The sequence below is a fragment of the Gobius niger genome (assembly GCF_951799975.1).
Source record: "Gobius niger genome assembly, chromosome: 19".
Classification (NCBI taxonomy): Eukaryota; Metazoa; Chordata; class Actinopteri; order Gobiiformes; family Gobiidae; genus Gobius; species Gobius niger.
In genome coordinates this window covers 26687332-26710411 of record NC_136870.1, presented here as the reverse complement: position 1 = coordinate 26710411, position 23080 = coordinate 26687332, and the positions used below count along the sequence as shown (strand labels likewise).

Below are 23080 nucleotides of genomic sequence, written 5' to 3'. Positions count from 1 at the left end.
GAGAGGAGGAGAGAGAGGAGAAAAGAGGAGAGAAGAGGAGAAAAGAGGAGAGAGGAGGAGGAGGAGGAGAAAAGAGGAGAGAAGAGGAGAGAAGAGGAGAGAGGAGGAGAGAAGAGGAGAGAGAGGAGGAGAGAGGAGGAGAGAGGAGGAGGAGAAAGGAAGAGAGAGGAGGAAAGAGGAGAGAGAGGAGAGAGTAGGAAAGAGGAAGAGAGAGGAGGAAAGTGGAAATAGGAGAGAGTGGGAGAGAGTAGGAGAGAAGGGGAGAGATGGGGAGAGAGGAGGAGAGAAGAGGAGAGAAGAGGAGGAGAGAGGATGAGAGAAGAAGAGAGAGGAGGAGAGAAGAAGAGAGAGGAGGAGAGAAGAGGAGAGAGGAGGAGGAGAGAGGATGAGAGAAGAAGAGAGAGGAGGACAGAAGAAGAGAGAGGAAGAGAGAGGAGGAGAGAATAGTAGAGAGGAGGAGGAGAGAAGAGGAGAGAGGAGGAGAAGAGAGGAGGAGAGAAGAAGAGAGAGGAGGAGAGAAGAAGAGAGAGGAGGAAAGTGGAAATAGAAGAGAGTAGGAGAGAAGGGGAGAGAAGAAGAGAGAAGAGTAGAGAGGAGGAGGAGAGAGAGAGGAGGAGAGAGGAGGAGAGAAGAAGAGAGAGGAGGAGAGAGGAGGAAAGAGGAGGAGAGAGGAGGAGAGAAGAAGAGAGAGGAGGAGAGAGGAGGAAAGAGGAGGAGAGAGGAGGAGAGAAGAGGAGTGAGGAGGAGAGAAGAAGAGAGAGGAGGAGAGAGGAGGAAAGGGGAGTTAATCAGAGTGTTTCATAAAACCCCCGTTATCTCCGTTTCTAGAAAAAATCTGTGAACCTCTGTTTAGCTTCGATTTCTCAGGAACTAAATTAAACTGTTTTCACCCACGGAGAGGTTCGAGTCTCAGCTTTCAAACGAGCCACAGCCTGTGTCCATAGCTGTTAAATACGCTCTGTATCTACTTGGACTGTATTCTCTCTGCGTCACGTTTCTAAATCAACAACAGCGATGGCGGCGATGTTGGCGGTAAACATGTGGCGGTAGACATGTGGCGGTAAACATGTGGCGGTAAACATGTGGCGTCCTGTGCGTGCTCGCCTCATTAAAGCCGACAGTGGAGCTTCTTCGAGACTCTGCGGTTCACGGGGAGGTGTCGCCGCTCGGCCTCGCTCGCTCTCCTCAAACCGTCCATCGTTTCTAATCAGCCGCCGTCAGGAGGAGGCGCCGGTTATTTTAATAATCGCCGGATAATTACGGTCGTGTCAGGTTCGGAGAAGAAAAGTCACACGTCTCCAAATCAGAGCCGCTCAGGCCCACAGGAGTCACTGCAGTCGTTATCCATCACTCTGCCGCCGCCGCCGCCGGGGGAAGTGTCGGGTCCAAGGGCACAATAACGACCAAATCTAAAAGCTTAAAACAAAACAAAAAATAGCGACAAACACGACAAAAACGTGACTAAAGAAAATGTACATAAAAATGTGACGAAAACACAATAAATAGCGACAAAAAAGCAAGAAAAAGAAAATGGAAACATGGCAAAAAAGCAACAAAAACATGACAAAAATGTGACAAAAACGCGATACAACGTGATCAAAAAGTTACCATCACTTTTGAGGTGATAGAGAGAGAGGAGAGAGGAGGAGAGAGGAGGGGAGAGGAGGAGAGAGGAGGAGAGAGGAGGAGAGAGAGGAGGAGAGAGAGGAGAGAGGAAGAGAGAAGAGGAGAGAAGATGAGAGAGGAGGAGAGAGGAGAGAGGAGGAGAGAGAGGAGAGAGGAAGAGAGAAGAGGAGAGAAGATGAGAGAAGAGGAGAGAGGAGGAGAGAGGAAGAGAGAAGGGGAGGAGAGAGGAGGAGAGAAGAGGAGAGAGGAGGAGAGAGAGGAGAGAAGATGAGAGAAGAGGAGAGAAGATGAGAGAAGAGGAGAGAGGAGGAGAGGGGAAGAGAGAGGAAGAGAGAAGAGGAGGAGAGAGGAGGAGAGAGGAAGAGAGAGGAGGAGAGTGGAGAGAGGAGGAGAGAGGAGAGAGGAGGAGAGAGGAGGAGAGAGAGGAGGAGAGAGGAAGAGAGAAGGGGAGGAGAGAGGAGGAGAGAAGAGGAGAGAGAGGAGGAGAGAGGAGGAGAGAGAGGAGGAGAGAAGAGGAGAGAGAGGAGGAGAGAGGAGGAGAGAGAGGAGAGAAGAAGAGAGAAGAGGAGAGAAGATGAGAGAAGAGGAGAGAGTAGGAGAGAGGAGGAGAGAGGAAGAGAGAAGGGGAGGAGAGAAGAGGAGAGAAGAGGAGAGAAGAGGAGAGAAGAGGAGAGAGGAGGAGAGGGGAAGAGAGAGGAGGAGAGAAAAGGAAAGAGGAGAGGAGGAGAGAGGAGGAGAGAAGAGGAGGAGAGGGGAGGAGAGGGGAGAGAGGTTATTGTGAGGTGATACACTGTTGTTCTCCAGTCGATAAGTTTTTAGTAATTCTCCAGCCAGTTGATTCGGACCATGACCCTGGCTCCACATCACGGTGACGGGTCCTGGGCGCGGTCCTGCCATCGCCCACTGCTCCTTACGAGTTGAAAAACACCTTAAAGGCGGGGTATTATGCAAAATGGACTTTTTCAAGCTTTACATCATGTTATTCTGTCACTCCCTCATTAAAAACATGGCTGAAGTGTTGCCTTGACACATTCACGTATTTTTGAGTAATCTGTAAAAACTCTGATGGCGGCCATTTTAGGGATAGGTTTGCCTGAGTCCTCCTAGGAACGCCCCCACCTCCTGGAGATGCCTCATCGCTTTCGTCACCAGCCGAGTAACCGACCACTGCTCCTCAGCAGAACCCCCTCCCCACTGATGCCACACACAGCGTGTGGAGGGGGCGTGTCTAAAGGCTCAGAGGTTCTTAAAGAGACAGAGGCCTATTTCAAGACATTCACTACAGCCATTTTGAGAGAGACATTTTATACAAGGCAGTTATTCTAATTTACTGCATTTACAGACCAACAGAAGGTTTGTCATCATTGTAGTGTGATATAGACTGGTGCTATGGGACTGAAAAAAGCAGAATACCCCCTCTTTAAAGATACATGTGTTTGCTGTGATTGGCTCATCTCCCCTAAGACCTGACCTCCTGGGAGTGAGGACGTCTCCAGCTCGTGTTGACTAAAGGCCTAATATGAGATTTAAATAGGTTGTATCATCATCCAATTCCATTCTTTGATCACCCACTGCTGAAATAGCATTTTCTGTGTTGGGCTGTCCATGAGGAGCATGTGTTGTCTTGGCAACTGTAGAATCCAAAATGTTACGCAATGTACCTTTAAGTCGGAGCTTGTAAAGTGTGGAGTCTTAGGGAGCGACTAAAGTGCAGATGTTGTTGAAGAGTGGAATGAAAACGTCCCTAAAGTTCAGTCCCTTTGTCCCTCAAAGGAAATGGAAAAAAGGAAAAGAAGGAAAGAAAGAAGGAAGTGAAGGAAAGGAGGAAGGAAGGAAAGGAGGAAAGAAGGAAGGAAGGAAGGAAGTAAAAAAGGGAGGGAGGAAGGGAACAGGGAAAGAAGGAAGGAAGGAAGGAAGGAAGGAAGGAAGGAAGGAAGGAACGGCAGAAGGAAAGAAATAAGGAAGGAAGGAAAGGAGGAAGGGAGGGAGGAAGGGAACAGGGAAAGAAGGAAAGAAGGAAGGAAAGAAGGAACAGAAGGAAGGAAAGAAGGAAGGAAATAAGGAAGGAAAGAAGGAAAGAAGGAAGGAATGAAGGAAGGAAAGAAGGAAAGAAAGAAGGAAGGAAGGAACAGAAGAAGGAAAGAAATAAAGAAGGAAGGAAAGGAGGAAGGAAGGAAGGAAGGAACAGAAGAAGGAAAGAAATAAAGAAGGAAGGAAAGGAGGAAGGAAGGAAGGAAGGAAAGAAAGAAGGAAGGAAAGAAGGAACAGAAGGAAGGAAGGAAGGAAGGAAACAAAGGGAACAGGGAAAGAAGGAAGGAGGAAGGGACGAAGGAAAGAAGGAAGGATGGAGGGAAAGAAGGAAGGAAGGAAGGAAGGAAGGAGGGGAAGGAAGGAAGGAAGGAAGGAAGGAAGGAAGGAAGGAAGGAAGGAAGGAAGGAAGGAAGGAAGGAAGGAAGGAAGGAAGGAAGGAAGGAAGGAAGGAAGGAAGACCTTAAAGTTTAGTCCCTGTGTATATTTCTCCTGTCTATTTCTGCTGTCTCCCACAAAGGAAATGACCATATTTGGATTACAGCGCCATGTTGGTCACAGCCTTTCCTGCTACACGTGGATACCAAACATGTCAGTATTTGTGAATGAATAAGGGAAGGACCAGGGATGAATCTCATGTGGGTAAATAAAAGAGAAGGAGAAACTGAAGGATCTGAACCGTGAGTGTTGAAAACGTCCCGGAGTCGTGGTTTCTGTGTCTTTGCCCTGAACTCTTTCTGTCAAAACAAATGTGGAGCTTTTGCTTTTTCGGCTTCACCTCGAGCGACCGCGTTTCCCCACGGACTGATCCAAACGCAACGGGACGTGATCGCCCAATGTTTACCCAGAATCCCCCTCTTTGCTGCGCAGCCTGACCCCCGGCCCCGCCCCCCTGCGGAGCTTCATTAGAGTGCGAGGCGTACGGAGGCCCGGAAGGACAAACCCGCGGGGGCCGTGTGGAGACGGGGCCCACGCCGAGAGGAAGGGCGCGCAAAGTTATCACAGAGAGAACCTCACACAGGGGGCTTAACCTCTTAACCCCCACCTGAACCGAGCACAGGTCCTCCAGCTTTACCTCAATCTGAAACGAGCATGAAAATGACAAAAGAGGGACAGAAAAGTGACAAAATGATGAAAATTTGATGAAAAATGTGACAAAACAAAAGAGAGAAAAGAAAAAGTCAAAGTGACGACAATGTGAGGAAACAGATCGCTTTAAGTGAGTTGTGAAGGTCTTAGCTTTCAAATGAGGCGTTACACTGGCCTATAGGCTGTAGCCACAGAACCTGCACCTGGTTTTGAAGATTATCCATAAATGGTCATATCTGTCCAAGCATTTCAAAATAAAGGTCCAGTTTTCTACAGTGAAAACTGTACGAGCTGTTAAAGAGTAATGTCCATACATTGTTATATTTTTTATGGATTTCAAAATAAAGGTCCAGACATGAAATATATAGGTTGTAGTAAGTTGCTAATTTAATATTCTGATAACTGGGGCCAATTTAGTGTCAGTGAAAACTGTAGAAGCTATTATAAAGTGCTATCCATACATTGTCATATTTTGACATACATTTCAAAATAAAGGGTCAGACATAAAAAAATAAAGGTTGTAGTAAGAAAATGAAGAAAAATGACATTTGTGTCCATTTGAACCTAAAATATTAGGTTTATTTATTAATGAACATTTCAAACCCTCTCCCAGCGGCTGGAACATTGACGCCTTTTATTTTGTCGGGACAACAGGAAGTGTTTCGTTGCTGTTAGCGGAGCTTTGACATCAGTGTCACTGCAGGTTTCTGTTTCGTTTTTACCGCGGACCGGATTATTTGTTGTTATCTTGTGTAAAAGGCGAGTTCAGACGGAGCGTTTGTGTTTGTGATCGATCATGAGACTGACCCGAGAGAAGACGAGACGCTCGCGCTGATGGGAGGAGTTATTTTGAGGCGTGGGACTGACCTGCACACGGAGCAGCTGGACGTGCTTTGAAGACGCGATGGAGACTTTATTAAAACCCTGGAGGGTCACACAACATTTGTTGCCCTGTTTCCAAATATGGTCACAGGAGGTTTGAAAAGTGGCTAAATCTGTGTCAAAGTTACGCTCGGATCAGCTCCTCCGCAGCGTCCCCCCCTCGGCCCGGGTTCCCGTTTGTTACTTCCTGCATGTGAGTTTTCATTTACACCAGTATGAGACAAATTCCTAACATGGGGAATATTTCTACTGCTATAGTTTCTAATAAAAGCCCCGGCCTGTTTTAGAGACCGGCTTTAATTTGCCTCCGCCAGCCGCGAACCCGGCCTCTGTTAGAGACCCGGCCGCTAATGGAATACAGGGCAGTATTAGAGAATTTACGGTATTTATTTATTTTCTCTATGTGTTTTCATGTTAACATTATTTTCAGAAGCTGGATTTCAGACTCTCCTGTTTTAGCGGCTCCAACAGAAACAAACCAAAACAAGGTGAAAACATGAAATATCGTGTGATCCATATTTCCTCATGTTTATGTGAGGAATCCACAGCAGAAGTTTGAGTCACGTCTAAACTAAAGTAAAGCCGGTCTGTGAGAAGGTGTTTTGTTTCTTCATCTGCAGCTCAGGTTTTATTTCTCTCTGGAAGATCCTGCGGTTCTTGGAGGCTTTTAGCACCTGCCTCTCATTGTCTCTCCCGTCACTTTGGCTTTTATTTCTGCCGATGCGTCGACACTTCTCTCTTTGTGACTTTGTTTACGCGTCTCGTTTTATTCCCGTGTTTACGAGTTCTCCCACAAAATCCTGCTTCTTCAGCTTTTACGCCGCCGCCGGCTCGTCTCGCGTCCCTCGGTAAAAACACACTGATGAAGTTATTTTTCACAGCCTGACAGAATGTGTTTTCTTAATTATTGCTCTCCGTTTGATGGGATAAAGTCGTAATCATGGTTTAAAACTAGAGAAGTGGCAATTTTAGGAAGAACATTTGAAAAAAACAAACAAGAAAAAACATGTGGGAAAAGTTTGTATATTTTTGTTCTCACATGTTCGACAGATGGAAAAGTCCCCGTGGCCTCGTGCGGCGTGTTTACATGAATGTGTCACGCGTGTGTTTGATAAAGATCCTATAGATACAGACGGCATCACAGAAGGGGGCGGAGCCTTGCCGAGGGGAAGCGGAATCTTTCACTCTTTTTAACCATTTTCTGATGAAATACAAAGTTATTACATACAAATAAAGTCAAGTCTAAATCGGGTCCATGTGGATGTTTAAAACTATATTCATGATTCTGCATTTGTTAAAGGGACTATTCACCTTATTCCGGAGGCTCGCGTGGGCGCCGCCATGAATTGTGCCCGCCCCTTTTCTCCTATGTGTTAACATGGGGCTGGAGAAGTCTGCATAAAATCAGTCACTACAGGAAAACAAAGCCGTTTTCAGGTCGCACAGAGAAACGCTGCAGTGTCGACATGTCGGTGCAAATGAACATCGGCCATTTTAAACAAATCAATCGACTAAACATCAGATTTGAGCGGAGAATTTTTTCCCTCGTTCTCCGTTAAAATGAACGGGCTTCGCGCTCGACCGGAAGCGTCTGGAAAACGAGGTGCCGAGACAACGCAAAAAGTGGGAAAAGTGGGCGGGGCGGAATAAGGTGAATACGGAGTTTGAAAATGTTAAAATAATGTATTTTCCTCCCTCTACATCAGGCCTACTCAATAGGCGGGCCGCATTTCAGTTCAGTTCAGTTCAGTTTATTTTGAATATACAGTAAAAACATTTACATATTCGTTCCAGGAATAATGCTTATTCATAAATGGGACACCCTTGAAGCAACAGTAAGCTTGTATATGGGGCCCAAAATAAGACACAACATTAAAAAACACAAACATGCATTAGTAGTTGTTCCAGTTCCGGCCCGCCCACCAATTAAATCTGTCCCGCGCCTCATTTTCCATAAGTATATCTATTCTTTGGCATTATCCCGGACGGTTTTCTTCCTTTCTCCCCCGACTTCATTCGATACGTCTTTGTGGGAAGAGTGCAAGCGCAGAGATGCTCTTTGTGAAGTGAACGGGTAAAAGAGAGTCTGAATATGTGGATGCACTTCTTTCACTTTGATCATAAAGCTGGAGGTCTGGACAGAACAGCAGCTCAGGGGTTTGGTCAGTGTATGTCCCTCAGCTGTGAGGAGCAGAGGCTGAGCAGGAGTTACTCATGTTGTTTGAACTGGTCTCACATGTAACTCTCTTTGGTCTCTTTGGTCTGGTTTATGTGATTTAGTCCTGCCTTAGCCCTGATAGATCATGTTTTACTCTGGTTTAATCCTGGTTTAGTTCTGAGTTGTCCTAGTTTATTATCAGGCTCTTTATTATTCTGTATTAATGTTATTGCAATGTTTCTAAAGCCTAAAATGCAGGAATACAAAACAACTATTGAGTTTAGGCCCAATATTATTCTATTCAAGCATTGATGATACTGAAATTATCATTTATTTATCCCAAAAATATGAATATGTTTGGTGGCAGTGGTGGCCCTGCTCTACATGTTCCTCCATGTCCTAATGTGTAGAATGAGACCTATTAGCCAAAACTGCCTCTAAAATCCTGCACTGTCACTCAAAAAGGTGTTAATTCGGGTCAATGCACGAGCTTAATATAGAAGCTGCAGTTACGCGTATCACCTGAGATGGCAGTAGTGAGTATAAAATCACGAACTTGCATCTAGCCCCTTTATAATTAGAATAATTAGAGAAAGTTTTGATTTTTCTCCAAATTGTTTTCCCCCTTATCTGTTTTCAAACATTGCCATATATGGTCGACTCCAGAGATGCCGCTTGTATCTATAGATATAGATATTTCTACCCAATAAAGATACAAAGACAGGGAGAGGAGCAAAGTGGTTCAACAGCCCATAAATACATGAATAACAGAGAATGCTAACGCTAGCTAGCCATAGCTACGACTGCCCTTTTTTCGCTTCTACTGAACAATCTGCTGTGGAAAAATATCCATATGGACCCGATTTAGACTTGACTTTATTTGTATGTGATAAATAAGTTCATATTCCACCAGAACATAGATTAAAAGAGTGATCTATATCGTATCTATATCGTACTTTTGTTGGAATTGCCCATATACGGTCATGTTCGATAACCTGCAAGAGCCAGATTGATGTTACGGAGCCGATAACCGGGGTCAGGGAGGGGTCGCACGTTTGGAGTTTGCTGCTGATTGGATCAAAAACCGCAAATCTAAAAAAAAAAAGATGTCTGTTTGTGTTACGTGTTTTATTGTGATCGCCATGTTGTTTTTTTGTGCCAACTTTGGTTTTGTCCGAACGGTGAAGGCGGGAGAGGTTCAAGATGGATTCTCGTGCGTTTGTAAAGTCACACTTTCTTTTGAAGCAGCCCGATGGAGAAAACGAAAGGGTTAAAAACAACTGAGCTTTCCGACATTTCTCCACCATGACTCGAACAAATGCTGAATTATGAATCTTCTTTTCCACTAAATAAAGATAGAGGCACGGAGAGGAGCAAAGTTCAACAGCCTGTTATTATGTAATGGTGCATTATGCAATTTTCTCTGTAAAAATAAGTGGATTTTTCACCTTTCAATGATGCTGTTACTCACCGAGGCATTTTTTTTATTCTGCTGATTTCACACACAAGGAATCTCAATACGCCTCAGAAAAGATCTGCAGAATTACAATCGGGTTAAGAGATGGGAAACACACAGTTACCAGGGCAGGTGCTGGACGGACGACCTGGGGTTATGATTAGGAACGGCAAATGGGATGTAAGCTGTGTTTCACTCACACAGATCTTACTCATAGTTTTAAAAATGAGAACTTTCAAATGATTCAAAATGAGGAATCACACTGGCATTTAGGCTTTAAGATCTCCAGTCAATACACTTTTGATTTGGATGTAAATAATAATTACTCATCCAGGGGCGGACTGACCACATGTCCATTCTGGAAGAGCACAGAAGCGCCACTGGCTCTAGGGCCACCGGTCCCGCCTTAACCGAGCTCTACCCAAATCTAAAAGCTGAAAAGAAAAGCATCAAAATAGCGACAAAGAAGAGGATGAAAGCAAAACAAAAAGGTGCCGGAAAAGCATAAAAAAAATTGACAAAAAAGGTGATGAAAAGTCAACAAAAACACGACCACAAAGCAACGAAAAGGCCACAAAAACCTGACGGAACCATGACAAAAAAAGGCTAGAAAAAATGTGACAAAAACACAACAAAAAGCCACAAAAAGTAATGAAGAAACAACAAAACTAAGACAAAAAATGCAGCTTTCAAATGAGGCATTACAGTGTTGCTCTCCAGCCGAGAAGCTTTTAGATTTGGGTAAAGCCGAACTGGAGAAAATGCATTTACGCTAATTTGGGCCAGGCTGGTCAGAGTCCAGGGCTGTTTTTCAGTCCCAGTCCGCCCCTGTGCTCATCCTATAACCCTCAATCAATCATTGAATGGTTTATATAGGCCAGTATCACAACAGGAGTTTCCTCACAGCTGCACCGAACATTAAGGGAATAAAACTGAGCAGTAAATAAGACAATGTAAAGTCCAGGTGAATGAAGCATCCAGGCAAACATGAAGCCCAAATAAGTGTCGGCAGCAGGTGGTGACAGGGGCGCGGGTGTCCCCTGTCCCTGGACTCTCCAGCACGGCGAGGAAAAACTCAGAAACCCATGGGGGAGAAAAGAGAAACCTCAGGGAGAACCAGAGAAGGAGAGATCCACTCCCATGGACGGACAGGCTATAGAGTCCCAGGGCCGATGGGAGTCCCTCAGCAGACGGGCCAAAATCACAGACCGTCCAGTCTTTGGTGTCCAGCCGGGACAGGCACTCCCGAGGGGGACTGGGACAGGAGACACCATGTGAATAGTGATGAACAGACTACAGATAAATTAAATATTGCATCATAAGAAGACACAGTCTGCAGTAAGAAGAAGAGGAGCTGAGTCGGGGCAAAGCTCTCGATTTACCGATCGATCTACGTTCCCACCCTCACCTATGGTCATGAGATTTGGGTCATGACCGAAAGGACAAGATCGCGAATACAAGCGGCCGAAATGAGTTTCCTTCGCAGGGTGGCTGGGGGTGAGGAGCTCAGTTACCCGGGAGGAGCTCGGAGTAGAGTCGCTGCTCCTTCACGTCGAAAGGAGCAGCTGAGGTGGCTCGGGCATCTGTTCCGGATGCCTCCTGGTCGCCTCCCGCGGGAGGTGTTCCAGGCATGTCCTAGTGGGACAAGGCCTCGTGGAAGGCCCAGGACACGGTGGTGGGACTATGTCTCCGAGCTGGCCTGGTGTCGCCTCGGGGTCAGAACGGCTGGAGGAGGTGTGTGTGGACCGGGACGTTTGGGCATCTCTGCTGAGACTGCTGCCCCCGCGACCCGGCCCCGGATAAAGCGGAAGAAAATGTATGGATGGATGGATTTTCCCACTAATATTCAGCCTTTTCTAAAACTAAACAGGAGATCCAAAATCTGCGTCTTTGTAATTAATATGTTACAAAATTAAACCGTAAGTTCAAACTTGACTCTCCACATTATTCTGATTTCATTGCTGAAAATATGGCACATTTTGTAGTGGCATTTTTAGGCAAAACACGTCAGTAAAAGCTTCAAATCGATATCTCTACTGTAAGTTTCTCTGTTGGCTTTATATAATTCCAGTCTGACTTTTTGAGCTTTGAACCCAAAAAAAACGAGACATGTAAATAGTTTATTCACAAACTCAAAAAGCTTCTAAATCTTCTCCGTCCTGAGGTGAACTCCCGTCGACCTTCTGCGCTGACCGTCTCATCCGTCTGCCTCCCTCCGCCTTTAATTGCAGGACAAATCTCCATCGCCCTTCGCTGCTCTGAACATACATTACCGTCTCCGTCTCTGTCTCGCTCTTAAAGACACAGGCGCCTCATTAGACACGACTCGTTAGGGCTCGGGGAGAATTATCCAAAGAAAGTAGCGGGCTGACAAAGTGCCGTGTTCCGCCGCCTGCTGATGAAGATTAAATTGACATTGAAGATGTAGAAAAATGACTCCTGGATGACGCCCTGCTCGTTCTTCTTCGTCTGCCGCGTCGTCAGGAAAAGCAACGCCTGCACTCGAGGGGGAACAGAGGTGATGCAGATTCTATTTAAAACAGAACTGGAACCTCAAATAGCATTGCAGACAGACTTTGTTATGACATCAGACGCATAAGGGGAAAGATAAACAACCACGGAGAGGTCAGATTCAACCTTTAACTGTGGAGTTACCGACATAATTACTCGTTGTTTTTGTTTATAGAATGAAAGCAGTAGATGGAGTGTTAAAGAGGGGGTATTCTGCTTTTTTCAATCACATAGCACCAGTCTATAGCACACTACAATGATGACCAAACCTTTTGTTGATCTGTAAATGCAGTACATTAGAATAACTGCCTTGTATAAAATGTCTCTCTCAAAGTGGCTGTAGTGAATGTCTTGAAATAGGCCTCTGTCTCTTTAAGAACCTCTGAGCCTTTCCGACACGCCCCCTCCACACGCTGTCTGTGGCATCAGTGGGGAGGGGGTTCTGCTGAGGAGCAGTGGTTGGTTACTCGGCTGGTGACGAAAGCTCGGAGGCGTCTCCAGGAGGTGGGGGCGTTCCTAGGAGGACTCAGGCAAAGCTATCCCTAAAATGGCCGCCATCAGAGTTTTTACAGATTACTCAGAAATACGTGAATGTGCCAAGGCAACACTTCAGGCATGTTTTTAATGAGGGAATGACAGAATAACATGATGTAAAGCTTGAAAAAGTCGATTTTGCATAATACCCCCCCTCTAAAGCAGTACTAAGTAACGCGTTTACCTGAATAAATCCTTCCCGTAGTCCCTGTGGGGGTGATACAAGTGTTAATGTCTCTGGCCAGAAAACCATGTTTGCAACTTGACTGCCACCGGTCCGGAACAACCAATACACACTAATGAAATCATGAAGAAGAAGCTAACATGCTAACGGGCAAAGCTAACTACGGGCTAACGTCACTTTAAACAGTATTTACAGCCAAGTTTGAGTGAAAAAAAAATATTTCCATTGTATAAAATTGGATGAACAATATCTCTCTCTCCCTTCGCCTTTCCTGTCAGCGTAGTATTTACTCTCCAAGACAATTAATAAGTAAAAAAATCGTAACTTGCTACGACACCTGCAGTTGCGCTTATGGCCTCTAGGGGGAAGAGTTACTTAGTACTGCTTTAAACTCTGCTCTGCCTGACTGTGTTAGCCGCTAACTGCTGTGGCTTCTGCTGCTTCAAACATGTGCGGTTGCTACACAGGGTGGGCCTTCAAATGGAAATTTAGAAAATTCAAGAATTCCAACTCCTGGAATTCTTGAATTTTCACATTTTTGTAATTTTTTTGTCACATTTTGGCCAATGTTTTCTCACTTTTTTGTCCCATTTCCATCATCGTTTTGGTCTCAGCTTTTTTCCAGAAGCTTTTGGACTGGGGTGAAGCCAAACAGGAGAAAACGTGCTCGGTTCAGGTGGGAGTTAAGGGGTTACCTCTTCAGAACCTGCTCTCCCACGTTCTCTGGAGCTGTTTGTTTATCTGCGCTCGACGCCGCTAATCCGTCATCATCACCTGAACCGGATTTTCATCTCTTTAATGTCACCCGTTTGTGGTTTTTTTTTTTGTATTTTTTTATTTCCACCTCCTGCGCCGCCGAACTCCGAAAGCTCCGCCAGACTCTCTTCAAAGCGCAACGTTCCCTTTAATCCCGGATTCCGTTTTAAACACGACCAAAAGCGACGCCCATGAAATATTCCCGAGACGTGGGCGCCGTCTTCGAAACCGATCCATCAAACATCACTCGAAGAACTCCAGAGGGGCTTATTTTTTATTTATTGAAATGTTGCATTTACTGTTCTTCGCCATGAAAGAAATGAGGTAAGCTTTTGTGCATAATACATCGATAAGGCCGGGAAAGATAAACAATAAACTTTAAACCCAGAGACCATAAGATCAGGCATGGCGAGCAGTGGAAACATCTTAGTTTTAATGTCAGAGTAAAAAAAAAGACCAAACTCTGTCTTTGAGCTGGAGATTTATCCAGGTAGTAACTCCAACACGGTGTCGCTCCCTGGTCTTTCCCACGGTTATTCATTCACAAACACCGTAAATGCTCTAATATAGGCCGGGGCCTTTATTTACTCAAGGGCATCTGGGACCAGGCCTTTATTGGAACCAGGCCACAATTAGAGACAGGCCTTTATTTCTATTTGAGCAAAACGGACGACCAGGAAAAGGAAGAAAAACGAGATTTGTGTCCATTTGCACCTAAAATATTAGGTTCATTTATTAACCCCTTGACTCCCACCTGAACTGAGCACATTTTCTCCAGTTTGGCTTTACCCCAGTCCAAAAGCTTCTGGAAAAAAGCTGTGAAAATAGCAACAAAACTGAGACGAAAACAATGACGGAAATGTGAGAAAAAAAAGTGAGAAAACATTGACATAAAAGTGACGAAAAATGTAAGAAAAAGTGGCAAAAATGTCACAAGAAATTGACAAAAAATTGACAAAAAATTGACCAAAAAATGACGAAAAAAATGTCAAAAAATGACAAAAATGTGACAAAATATGACAAAAAACATGACAAAAAATTGCTAAAAAATGGACGAAAAAAGGACAAAAAAGTTACAAAAATGAGTTGAATACCCAACAAAAAAATGATGGGAAAAAATCTGATGACGTGAGGAAAAAGATCCTCTCGGTTCAGGCGGGAGTTAAGAGGTTAATGAACATTTCAAACCCTCTCCCAGCGGCTGGAACATTGACGCCTTTTATTTTGTCGGGACAACAGGAAGTGTTTCGTTGCTGTTAGCGGAGCTTTGACATCAGTGTCACTGCAGGTTTCTGTTTCGTTTTTACCGCGGACCGGATTATTTGTTGTTTTCTTGTGTAAAAGGCGAGTTTAGACGGAGCGTTTGTGTTTGTGATCGATCATGAGACTGACCCGAGAGAAGACGAGATGCTCGCGCTGATGGGAGGAGTTATTTTGAGGCGTGGGACTGACCTGCACACGGAGCAGCTGGACGTGCTTTGAAGACGCGATGGAGACTTTATTAAAACCCTGGAGGGTCACACAACATTTGTTGCCCTGTTTCCAAATATCGTCACAGGAGGTTTGAAAAGTGGCTAAATCTGTGTCAAAGTTACACTCGGATCAGCTCCTCCGCAGTGTCTCCATCGGCCCGGGTTCCCGTTTGTTTACTTCCTGCACGTGAGTTTTCATTTACACCAGTATGAGACAAATTCCTAACATGGGGAATATTTCTACTGCTATCGTTTCTAATAAAAGCCCCGGCCTGTTTTAGAGACCGGCTTTAATTGGCCTCCGCCAGCCGCGAACCCGGCCTCTAATTGAATACAGGCCAGTATTAGAGAATTTACGGTAGTCACATGTTTGGTATCCACGAGTAGCGCGAAAGGGCCGAGTCAAACTGTAATCCAAATATGGTCATTTCCTTTGTGGGAGACGGCAGTGGCCAAAGACGGGAAAAATATAAACAATCTTTAACAACATCTCCACTTTAGTCGCTCCATAAGACTCCACACGATGAGCTTTGAACCGCAAAAAAACAAGGCAAAACTAGAATTTTTAGACCATTTCCATAAATAACTACTTTATTCCAAAGAAAGTTCGTAATAAAGTTTTGATGTTATATATATTTCCTATTCAAAAACATCAGCCTTGTTTTCAGCACCACGGACAGCTCCGAAGTCAGATGCAGAAGAATGCAGTATTTTACCTGCCTGCCCAGACAAAATACACTTCCTTTTCTTTTCTAAGACATCTGGGATCAGGGCTGATGTCTTCAAGTTCCCAATGGCCGTGATTGACAAACATATTAACCAATCAGAGAAAAGCCGGAAAGGAAAGCGATTTATGGAGGAACAAGAGGCATTAGCAACTGTTAAGATTTTAAACAAATAGGTTACAATAGGTTGTATTCACATGACATCACAACATCATAAAGAGCCTAAATTTATAGCTTCAAATTGAGGTGGAGCATCTGAAAATCCTATCATGGTAACCATGGTAACTGCCAAAATGCAGATTTCTAGTCTTACTTTACTGATAATGTCTCTGTAATTCCTGGGCCAATGCACATGAAACAAAAACTGTCACAAAGTTCGAAGTCCTCTCCTTCAGCAGACAAAGTGACTAAACTTTAGGGCCGTTTTCTCCCAACTAGGTTTTTATTCCACTCTTTCGACAAGACTAGTGTTCAATAAATCAGGCAGGAGTTAGATACTGAAAAATCCCTCTGGAAAAAAAAAAAGTTCAAATGTCTTGAGTGGAGCCTGTAAAGTGTGGAGTCTTATGTTGCATACACAATACAGCAGGGGGCGACATGCGCTTTTGTTTGGCCTGCACTCTGCCAATAACCTTAAAGAAGAACAGCAGCTGTTGGTGATGTCACTTCCTCGTCCCCAGGGTACGGACGGTCAAATTGGGCAAATGCTGCTGAAGCTCTAGTTCACTAACTGCATAGATCTAACAGTCGACCCCATGAAAGGTTAAAGGGGGGGTATTATGCAAAATGGACTTTTTCAAGCTTTACATCATGTTATTATGTCATTCCCTCATTAAAAACATGCCTGAAGTGTTGCCTTGGCACATTCACGTGTTTTTGAGTAATCTGTAAAAACTCTGATGGCGGCCATTTTAGGGATAGGTTTGCCCGAGTCCTCCTAGGAACGCCCCCACCTCCTGGAGACGCCTCCGAGCTTTCGTCACCAGCCGAGTAACCAACCACTGCTCCTCAGCAGAGCCCCCTCCCCACTGATGCCACAGACAGCGTGTGGAGGGGGCGTGTCTAAAGGCTCAGAGGTTCTTAAAGAGACAGAGGCCTATTTCAAGACATTCACTACAGCCATTTTGAGAGAGACATTTTATACAAGGCAATTATTCTAATTCACTGCATTTACAGACCCACAGAAGGTTTGGTCATCATTGTAGTGTGATATAGACTGGTGCTATGTGACTGAAAAAAGCATATTACCCCCTCTTTAAGGATTAGAAGCTTGGATTAGGACATAGAGGCTATAATTTGATGGTTTCAGATGCACCTACTGCGCCACCTACTGTTCTGGAGTGTGGATTATTATCTTACTATGAACAAAACAAATGGACTTTTTGACTTTGGAGCCTTTATGAAGTGGGGGAGAAAGTGTAAAAATCACAAAATAAACATGGCAGTAGGAAGAGTTTGGTCTGTTTTTTTTTTACTTTTGACATTAAAACGAAACACACGCGTATATTTTCACCCGACCAAACTTCGTGCCCTTTCGTTCCGGAGCCTGGACACTTTGGTAAACTTCCCACAAACTTCCCCCAAACTCCCCCCCCCGCAGATCAGATGGCGCCGGTCCCCGGTGCCGATCGCCTCCTCCGAGACTTTTATCTCCATCGCGCCGTTAATTAAAAGTTTGAGTTTGAGACGCGGCCCGTGGGTTTCCTCCGAACGTGGAGCTAAAATAACATCATCAGGAAGGAACTGCTGCGGCGCCGGAGGAGAGAGACCTGCACCGTCTGCACGTTCTCCTCCGGTGTCCCCGGCCGCAGAAAACATGTACAATAGGCCCGGGTGAAGGATGTCCCTGAAGGGGAGACGCTGCAGGTGAAGAGGGAAACTTCTTAAATGTAGAGAAGTCAACTTGAACCTTCTCCTGTAGATGCTGACCTAAAGATGAGAAGACAATGTGACAGAAGTGTTTTCTCTTTTTATGTTCTCAAACGGAAATGAGGCTTTTTATGTCTCAGTTTTGGATCTTGTTTAGTTTCAAGCTGTTCATCAATCATCAAAAATTGGAAATTCACCTCAAAAAATCAGGTTAGGGATTAGATATTGACAAATCCATCAAAGCATTGTCAGGTCCAAGGCTGAAAATGAATCTATGGAGAAACATTGAATCAGTGAATAATGAAAAATCTTGTTGTGAAGGTTAGGTTTGTTTCATGGGTTGAGACGCCATTTTGTTTAGTGAAGGCGTTTAAAATGCTACAGTTATGAAACTGTGTAAAATGACTATTTTAGGCTAATTACTTTCTAATTCAAAATTCAACTGTGTGAATAAACAGGTTTGACAGGTTTGGGTTTGCGCCAAAACCAATTCTACTGGGGAAAAAGGAAACAAAAAAAGGATTCTTTTACAGCGGTCCCTCGTCATAAAATAACCGGCAATAGGCAAAATCCACGAAGTCGTCAGCTTTATTTTTTACAATTCTTATATATGTTTAACCTCTTACCACCCGCCAAAACCAAATGCATTCTCTCCTCTTTGCCATTGACGTCACTTTTTATTTCCCTTATGTGTTTTTGTCACTTTTTTATTACTTTTTTTCTAGATTTTTGTCATTTTTTTGCTGTTTTTTTTGTCTTTTTCTGCTGGATTTTTGCCATTTTTTTGCTGAATTTTTGTCATTTTTTTGCTGGATTTTTGTCCTTTTTTTTTAGATTTTTGTCATTTTTTTGCTGTTTTTTTTGTCTTTTTTTGCTGGATTTTTTTTTTTTTTTCTGCTGGATTTTTGTCTTTTTTTGCTGGATTTTTTTTTTTTTTCTGCTGGATTATTGTCATTTTTGCAGTTTTTTTTGTCTTTTTTTGCAGGATTTTTGTCATTTTTTTTCTGCTGGATTTTTGTCATTTTTTTTGCTACTCTTTTGTCACCTTTTTGTTGAGTTTTTGTCATTTTTGTCGCCTCTGTCAGAGACCCAGCCTCTGTCAGAGACCCGGCCTCTGTCAGAGACCCGGCCTCTGTCAGAGACCCGGCCGCTAATCGAATACAGGCCAGTACTAGAGCATTTACGGTAATCAATTTGAATAAGTCCCGGCCCTAATATAATGATATGTATTATCTAAAAGTATAGTACTACAAAAACACGTTATCAGAACGGTATCGTCCAGTATGAAGTGTCAAAATATTGGATCAGGACACCCCTACGTACCTTAGTATTGCGCCTGGCTTCCCTTTTCATTTGTCGGGGGCAGAGAACGCTCAGTTTAAATCAGGTCTGGGATTCGACAGTCAACAAATATACACATCTGTAGGACCAGGCTCGGAGCTGAAGGCCTGATTTCTACATCAGTTCCTTTGTGTCTTGTAACTGTATGAAACTAAACATACTGTAAATCTCTGCAGCAAATTAATTTACTGTTGTTCATGAAGATTTAATTAGAGAGCTTTAAGTTTGTGTCCAACTCTTGTAAAAACAGCTCATTAGCAACAGCAATGCGGTGATTACTCTTTACAGACTGATGTAGTTTGATTAAATTAGTTGGTTTTGTGGTGAACTTCCTTTTTCCTGCTGTTGGTGGATTTTTCTCATGACTTTTCCTCCGAGCCTTTAGATTAACACCGGATTACTCTCTCTCTCTGTAGATTAGATCGGAGTGTAGTTTGTAATTCGTGTCTCGGGGCTGAACTCGGCGGGATCTGATCCAGAGATATCTCTGAAAACATCTGCTGATCCACTGTGTGCGAAACATTGAAGCTGTGTCTGCGGCTCGGACTGAGGAGACGAGGAGACGCCGGAGGGAAAGAGAAATACTGGTGCATCAAACTTTTGTTCAAGTTGTGTCACTGACTCTGAATCTGTTATCGGACACGTATTATGAGCTTTTTGCCTCTACCTGTTTCTCTCAGTTGCATTTTGCTTAATTATCAGTCAAAAAAAATCCTCTATCGATATATCAGCCGGCCGATATACCAAGCCGATATTAGGGCATTTTCTCAGCCGATATCTCAGCGACCGAAAGTGATGGAGACATTAAGTCATTTCTCATAAATAAAGAGTTTAGTAGTGCTAGGCTAGTGCTAGGCAAGTGCATGTCTATGGTAACTAGTAGCCTGCATTCCCGCCTGAACCAAATGCATTCTGTCCTCTCTGGCCATTATATAGGTCTGTGTAACACCTCATTTGAAAGCTAAGACCCACAAAACTGATCTTTTTTCTTGCGTTGTTGCTGTGTTGTGTCACCTTTTTTGTGTTTTTTTTTTGTCACATTTTTGTTGAGTTTTTGTAATTTTTTGGTTGAATTTTTTTCACATTTTGTTGCGTTTACATCCTTGTTTTCTTCTCATATTTTTTTGTGGCTGTTTTGGTGCTTTTTTCCGAAGAAGCTTTTTGATTAGGGCAGTGTTTTTCAACCTTTTTTGAGCCAAGGCACATTTTTTCCATTGAAAAAATCCCGAGGCACGTCACCAGCATAAAATGTAAAAAAAATGTAACTCTATAGCCTATATTCTCAATATAAAGTCATTCTGATCAAAGTGCTGAATCGGACCACCGTATAGTCTCGCTAGCCACAGTGCCACAGTCACAGCCCTGTCACATTCATGCATGGATAATTCTCTTGTCTCAAAGAAATCCTGCTGCCATTACTGATATGGAAGAGTATTACATGGTTACTCTGCTGATCACTAGACCGCACTGAGACTCCACAACGGCACATTATTTGCGGATAATTAATTTATTTTCAAAACAGTTTTTTTTTTGGACCAACTTGGTGAAATTGGATAATTTCCAAAGGCACACCAGACAATATCTCACGGCACACTAGTGTGCCACGGCACAGTGGTTGAAAAACACTGGATTAGTGTAAAGCCAAACTGGAGAAAATGGGATCCGTTCAGGTGGGAGTTAAGAGGTTAAAAACAGTCTGACCCAAGCACAGGGCACCTGAGGCAAATCACTGATTCACATCAGACGACCCATAGAAATGTGTCGACTGAATATATTTTGTTTAAATATTATATTTGAGCAGCTTCCTGGTTGTAGCTACGCAGCGGCGGAGGGATCTGCTCGGTTACCGGATCTACAGTAGTTTGTTTACCTGCGTGGAATTCACAAAGGAGCTTTCTACAAATCAGATATGGCAACATTTGGAGGACGAACCCATGATTTTGAAGAGGTCTTTAATGCAGGCTACTAGTTACCATAGACATGCACTAGCCTAGCACTAGCCTAACTCTTCAACAACATTCTGGATTGAGTCGAGTCTGAGATCATGCCATCTTTAAAAGTCTAGAACTCAACCATCGACTTAAACAGAGATCTATCTTTCTAACATCCGCTCTCCGCTCTCTGGTCTCCCCTCAGATATCCGCGGCCTGCAGAGCTTCCTGGACCAGACCTCCAGAGAAGGCGTGGACGTGGCCCTGCAGCGCGTGGAGAGGAACATCTCGCAGGTGTTCGCCGACCTCTTCACCACCATGAAAACGGAGGAGCTGAACCGCTACCGGGACACTCTGCGCCGAGCCATCCTGCTGCTCAGCCCCACCACCGCTCACTCCTTCATCCTACAGGTATGAACCCCCCCACCTCGCACTCCTTCATCCTACAGGTATGAACCCCCCCACCTCGCACTCCTTCATCCTACAGGTATGAACCCCCCCACCTCGCACTCCTTCATCCTACAGGTATGAACCTCCCCACTCGCCCCGTGCGGCTGATGGATTTCAATCTCCCCACAGAGTGATAATAGAGCACTCTCTCCAGGAGCTCGTGGGCAATTTTTGTGATTGTTCTCGAGATGAAAAGCCTGATTTCACTGGCAATTTTTTCCAAACCGAAATCATGCTTTTCTTTGTGTTTCTCAGGAGTTTTAATCAAAGCAAGAACGAGGAATGAAATCTCTCTAAATTACACGTAGATATGACGGTCGTCTGGTTTTTCCCAAAACAAAGAAACGCAAGAGCTTAGCAGGAGGGGGCACGAAAGCGATGATAAAACCGGATTCTATATTTGAACATTATGGTCAAAATAAAGCTCTTTTTCCCCACCTGAACCGAGTTTCGACTCACCCAAATCTAAAAGCTTCTTGACAAAAGCATCAAAACAGCATCACAAAAATGAGACGAAAACGTGCAACAAAAAGGTGACAAAGAAGAGCGATGAAAATGGAAAAAGATCCGTCAGTTTTTCTAGGTCGTAGCTTTCAAAGGAGGCGTCACACTGGCCAAAAGCTTTTAGATTTTGGTAAAGTCGTACTGGAGAGAAGGCATCGGTGAAGGGTTAGAGGTTAAGAGTCTGAGAGTATTTAGTTGTTGGTAATTGTTGAGGTCTGAGGAAAGACCAGACTGAACGTGGCTCCGGCTCTGCCTCAGGTCCAGACTGTGAGGACAAAGCCACACTGAGCCACACCAGCTCCAGCCCGGAGACTCTAACGCGCCTGGCCTGACCGTGCGGGGTCAAGGGTTACCGGAGGAAGCTGGGTTTAGACTCAAAACATGAACAGCCTGATGTAAACACCGAAATGTTTGCTTGTGTTGGAATGTGAACACGCTACCCGGGCATTCTATTTTTATTTAATTATTATGTTTTTGTCCATCCATCCATCCATTTTCTTCCGCTTTATCCGGGGCCGGGTCGCGGGGGCAGCAGTCTCAGCAGAGATGCCCAAACTTCCCGATCCACACACACCTCCTCCAGCTGTTCTGACCCCGAGGCGACACCAGGCCAACTCGGAGACATAGTCCCACCACCGTGTCCTGGCCCTTCCACGAGGCCTTGTCCCACTAGGACATGCCTGGAACACCTCCCGCGGGAGGCGACCAGGAGGCATCCGGAACAGATGCCCGAGCCACCTCAGCTGGCTCCTTTCGACGTGAAGGAGCAGTTTGTTTATTTATTTATTTGACAGGGACGTGGCACAAGAAATGTGTTGCACAGACCAGAGATAGCGACAAGCTTTGTTTCATCTGTGGTCCCTGGGCAGAGGCAAAGTGACAGCAGGTTTAACCTCTTCACTCCCGCCTGAACCGAGAGATCTTTTTCCTCACGTCATCAGATTTTTTTTCCACCATTTTTTTGTTGGGTGTTCATTGTTGTTTGTTGGGTACACTCAAACGGCTCAAAGACTTACACCAGCGTAGTGTCCCGCTAAAGGCCGAAGTTGCCTCACCCACACGGACACGGAGAGTGGAGTGTGTGGGGCGCGCCATGAGAAAGAGGAAGTTGCGTAAAGAAAGAGAATGTGGTCAGGTGTGTTACCCATAACCCGGCGTGCTGACTGCGTTATTCTGAAGACGTCTGTCAGGTCCATATTCTCCCTCCGTCCGCTCGGTCCCCGCGGAGCGATAAACTCAGGCCAGGTGTGAGTGCAGCTGTTTGAACAGGTGTCTCGGACCTCATTCATTTTAATGCGGTTTTAATATTTCATCAGCTCCGGCGCCGCGTGATGTTTACGAGAACGCGCTAATGACCAGGCGTGTTTACACAGGACGCCACAGCTGCGCTCGCGCAAACACGGCTCCATCAGCGCCGTTAGCCCGAGTCAGAGGTTTCCCGGTTCATCCAGTTCTCTTTAGGTTTGGATATTTCCACAGTGTCGCCAGAATATTCCACAGTCTGACATTAAAGTTCCCTCAGTGGACAGGAAAGTCTTAGGTACAACTTGTCATGATTTAAAAC

General features: G+C 44.6%; 1 protein-coding gene across 1 annotated transcript in view; it reads left to right on the top strand.

The window, feature by feature from the left end:
* Positions 1-23080, top strand: part of LOC306978542 (glutamate receptor ionotropic, delta-1-like) — a 712475-nt gene that overhangs the window by 551656 nt on the left and 137739 nt on the right. The window contains exon 3 of the mRNA XM_079577146.1: positions 20768-20973. Coding sequence (XP_079433272.1) covers positions 20768-20973 — 206 coding nt within the window. The remainder of the gene's footprint in view (positions 1-20767; positions 20974-23080) is intronic.